The 4,798-nt window shown below is 33.9% G+C and overlaps 2 protein-coding genes across 3 annotated transcripts in view; one reads left to right on the forward strand and one right to left on the reverse strand.

Moving 5' to 3' along the window:
- Window positions 1-2,324, reverse strand: part of coq9 (coenzyme Q9) — a 10,845-nt gene extending 8,521 nt beyond the window's left edge. Inside the window, exon 1 of the mRNA XM_015397445.1 lies at window positions 2,244-2,324. Coding sequence (XP_015252931.1) covers window positions 2,244-2,301 — 58 coding nt within the window. The 5' untranslated portion in view covers window positions 2,302-2,324. The remainder of the gene's footprint in view (window positions 1-2,243) is intronic.
- Window positions 2,325-2,504: 180 nt separating this feature from the next.
- Window positions 2,505-4,798, forward strand: part of ciapin1 (cytokine induced apoptosis inhibitor 1) — an 8,986-nt gene continuing 6,692 nt past the window's right edge. Inside the window, exons 1-3 of one of the 2 annotated variants that reach the window (XM_015397461.1) lie at window positions 2,505-2,636; window positions 4,231-4,393; window positions 4,620-4,763. In XM_015397461.1, the coding sequence (XP_015252947.1) occupies window positions 4,237-4,393; window positions 4,620-4,763 (301 nt within the window). In that variant the 5' untranslated portion in view covers window positions 2,505-2,636; window positions 4,231-4,236. The remainder of the gene's footprint in view (window positions 2,637-4,230; window positions 4,394-4,619; window positions 4,764-4,798) is intronic. The other variant, XM_015397460.1, reaches the window with a different exon arrangement.

Below are 4,798 nucleotides of genomic sequence, written 5' to 3' on the forward strand. Positions count from 1 at the left end.
ATTTATATCTCTCGATCACTTCAGACCCCCCCACCACCCCAAGCATTACGCTTGAAATCCAGAGGTTCTGAGTTCAAGTCCTATTCCCACAGACTGTCACTCCGGGTCCCTGAGCAAAGACCCTTTACCCCACACTGCTCCCCGGGCGCCGCACAATGGCAGTCAACTGCTCCACAAGGGGAAGTGGTGTCAAAAGTACACACATTTTTTACTTAAGTAGAAGAATAGAAAGTGCAGTTTAAAAANGCACAATGGCAGTCAACTGCTCCACAAGGGGAAGTGGTGTCAAAAGTACACACATTTTTTACTTAAGTAGAAGAATAGAAAGTGCAGTTTAAAAACACTCTGGTAAAAGTTGAAGCATCAATTTGACCTAAAGAAAGTGAAAAAATATGAGCTCCAAAAACGACTAAAAGTATAAAGTAACCTTAAGAAAAAAAAACAAAAAAAACAGCCAGATGTCACTATGTGAATTGAAAGGTCAATTTTTTTGACTATTTTGTAAAATTCTTTGAGATAGGAACAAAGATGAGGGAGGTCTTGTTGGTCTCCATCTCCCGATACGCTCTCACCTCTGTCCGACCTTTCAGATTTCCTTTAGCTAACCAATGAGTGTTTGCCTTATATGACTCATCCAATAACACTAGTTTTCACTAGATGTGGATGTCGCAAATGATCTGCATTGAATGGCGTAAATAAATACACTGGAAAAATGATAAATACAAATAATTACAAACATGGTGTAATTATGTTTGTATGTTTATAAATAAGTAAAAATGTCTGAAATTAAGTGTATTTACCCTTAATTTGAGTAGGTAAATGAGATAGTTTGCCAATGGAATGAGTATTTGTACTCCTAAAATAAGAAATAGACAATGCAATTGTGTTTTCTTATTTTAAATGTAAATTGTAAACTTGTTCCATTAGCAAAATGTGTCTTTTACCTCCTCAATCCAAGAACAAATGCACTTATTTCAAGATAAAATTACTTATCTAGATTTCGATTTTTTCCAGTGTCTTTATAAACATTAAACCGAAGCCAAGAGTAACAAGTAACATTTGTTTTAAAAATGTAAGGAATAGAAAATACAGATACTTGTATGAAAATGTAATGATTAGAAATCAGAAGCAGGGGAAAAAATAAGTAATGGAGTAAAGTATAGATACCTAAAAAGTGTACTTAAGTACANAAGATAAAATTACTTATCTAGATTTCGATTTTTTCCAGTGTCTTTATAAACATTAAACCGAAGCCAAGAGTAACAAGTAACATTTGTTTTAAAAATGTAAGGAATAGAAAATACAGATACTTGTATGAAAATGTAATGATTAGAAATCAGAAGCAGGGGAAAAAATAAGTAATGGAGTAAAGTATAGATACCTATAAAGTGTACTTAAGTACAGTAACCAAGTATTTGTACTTTGTTACTTGACACCTCTGCCAAGGGGATGGTTTAAATGCAGAGATTTAATCTCTTTGCTCTGTACTTGTTACAATGTAATGACAATAAAAGACTGGGAAAAAAAGGAATTAGACCATTCACTTTAGAAGGGGGTTAATAATTATTTAAACAATTATATTTCTTTACACATTGTTTATTCATTGAAATTAGTTTACATAAATCAAATAAAAGTTGTATTTTTGTAAAAAAAAAAAAAAAAAAAATTGTGTGGAGAAAAAAAAGAAGCCAAATTTAAATTCCATGACTGTTTTATGAAAGCAATAAAATGGTGAAACATCCAAGGGGGTGAATATTTAAGATAGACACTGTAGGTTTATTTACATTTCCGCATGGTCCCCTATTGTTTTAAACTTAAGCTAAACAAATAGACCGAACTGAACTCAATTATGAATACCGATATATTAATGTTTATATCTGTGACTCCATGCTGAGCAGATCTTGTTCTGAAGTAAAAACAAATAAAGTAAACGTAGCTATAAATAGCCGGCTTATATAATCCTGCTTGCAGAAACTATAGAGACTAATTCAATAAAATAATGACATATGGTTGATTTTATTGATTTAAATACAACTTTTATGCTCCAATAAAACTACTGGTAGTTTGAGACCCGTAATGTAAGTTGTTTACTGTCCTTCATGATCACCTTCGGGTAGCTAACGTCAGCTCTGGTTTATTCCCCAAATATCAAACTAAAACATTGAGATATGTAGGTGTGTTTTTGTTCTGTCGGCTGTTCAGCGTTGAATCAAAGCGAGAGGGAAGCACTAAGCCTGTCTTACCGCCGGACAGCCCGCGGAGGAGCCTTCCAGCCCGCAGTCCTCTCAGAAGCGCCGCCATAACAAGCTGCACAACTGGGAGGTTCACAGCTACGTCATTTTACCGCGACAGCGATCATAAAACGGAAGTTGGGTTTTCAAAATAAAACTACACCACAAATAAACAAATTAATTTAAACTAATATTTCACTATCTGCTTCATATTAGAAGCTATTTTGCGCAATAGATAACTTTTAATTAAATATTAATCATATAAGACTACAATATCTTTGCTTACATTAAATACTACAAAAGAGACCTTTTAAAAATACATGTATTTTGAAAATTTAAGACAGGAAACACTTATTATCGGTTTACTCAAGCGACATTTTTTTGTAACTGCAGTCAGGAGAGCAGGTGAGTCATTGAGGAAAATCATTTTATTTTATTTTTTAGTGTGGTAATTATAGTACTTAGTGGGGTTTTTCATCTGTAATTAAAAAGTTAATACATTTTTTTTCATGTTTATAACGTAGAACCAGGCTCTTAGTGCGTGAATAGCGCGTTAAACCCTAAAAAGTGTCACTAACGGTTACAAACTGCGTCACTGTGACGAAGATTTCTTACTTTTGATAAGTTAGTTTTATCATTATTGGTACTAAACCCATTTTCCATATAGTCTGATCTTTAAGTAATAGATTTGTTTCATAGCATATAGTTTAACAGAACATTTTAGATAGTCTGTCAGCGCAGGTCGATGAAGATCTGACTTATACAAGTCTGGATTAAATTAAGGCTTTAAGGTTAAGGGTTTATATAACTTGATAATATTGAGACGTTATTTTAAACTGATGCATTTGTTTCTAATTGGACCTCCATATCCACTGTATTTAACTGGACTTTTTTTCCTTAGATACCCCTCTTACATCAATATTCTGTTTTTTTTTTAACTTTACAGTATTTTTTTTTTTTCTTATATAGGCCTAAGTGTTTTTACTATCGTCTGTCTACTCGTACTAAGGTTGCTGATAAATTGTATGGAATTATGAAATTAATACATAGCAGTAGAAGTGAATTGTTTAAACATTAACGAAGAAGTAAATAACTAATTAAAATGTTATTTATTTTTTTAGGAAAATATAAGGAGACATAAGGATTTCTATAGTGTTAAAAACAGGTTTTTTCGTCAGCGTTATTATGATCTGAATAGGTGTGGGGAAGAAAAATTAAATCTACTTTTATATGTACTTTAAGAAATATATTTCATTACTTTTGGAAAGAGGACAGCAGAGTTTCCAAAGTACATTTTTATGTTAAATATGCAAGCTGAGAGCAGTTTAAAAAAATGTACACACTTCAGCTTTTTTATGTAATTAGAAAATGTAATTTCTTAAACAAAAATAGGACAAAGGGTTTTTATCAGATTGATGCTCAGAAATCTGAAAATGAACCCAGAGCCAAATAAGATCCTGATTTAGATCTGGCCTTTTTTTTGAAGGGTCACTGAAAATCTTCTGACCAAAGTCCGAGAAGCAGAGAGATAGAAAATATGTTTAAACTGATTCAATTATCTGATATTATGGGAAGCCCTTGTCGTTTTTCTCCATGGGAGTTTGGTCTGAACCTGAAGACCTGTGTGATGTAAAATTGATGGGTGACGTTGAATTGCTTTGTTGACAGACTGAGGATCAGGACAGTAAGCTGTTATTTAACTCTCCCAGCATTTGCGTTGCTGCTATATAAATACTGGCTGCAATTTTCTCTGTTGCCTGAACGTTATAATTAAAAGTGCAGCTGGAAAGAATAAAAGACCTCAGGACCACCAGCAGTGATGTTTCTTTTTTTCAAATAAAACCCAATCTGGTGCTTGTTGAGATTAAGCCCTAAATGTAATGATTGTTTTCTGGAATTTACCCTAATTGCTTTTTGTTTCCATTGCACTGATTTAATGAGCAGTCAACTTCTCAATTGATTTTAAACTGGAAACAACTTTCCCTAATCTTTTTACCAGGAAATCATGGCAGACCTTGGCATCAAAGCAGGAGAAAGAGTGTTGCTGGTGTGGGCTCAGCCGTCGACACCAGAAGCCTTGAAACAATATGCTGAGGAACTGGGGGCAGCTGTGGGCGCTGACGGAAAAGTGTCCGTGGAGAACATGGAGAGGCTGTCACTTTGTGAGTTCAATTCCCTCCGATTTAATCAAACAATCTAATTTAGTTGGTGAAACACGGATTTTAATGTTACTTAAAATTATTCTTAATTTCACAACATATAGAGTTAATGGTAAGTTTTTAAAGTAACATTTATCCTACAGTTATTTAGAATTTTAAGTAAGGAACTGACATATATTAAGCATTAATAGTCTTACAGTAGTTTCTCTTTTTCCTGTCTTTGTCACAGCCTCCCACACAGCTTCTTCCTTTGACTGGGTGCTGTCGTCTCTTCTGGCCGACAGCTCCTCCATCCACAGTTCAGACTGCTTAGCTGAAATGGTCAAAGTGCTGAAACCTGGTGGGAAGTTGGTTCTGGATGAACCAGTTGCAAGTAAGACGAATCATTGCTTTCAGATGGTTTTTCAG

The sequence above is a fragment of the Cyprinodon variegatus genome, unplaced genomic scaffold (assembly GCF_000732505.1).
Source record: "Cyprinodon variegatus isolate N-32 unplaced genomic scaffold, C_variegatus-1.0 Scaffold863, whole genome shotgun sequence".
Lineage (NCBI taxonomy): Eukaryota > Metazoa > Chordata > Actinopteri > Cyprinodontiformes > Cyprinodontidae > Cyprinodon > Cyprinodon variegatus.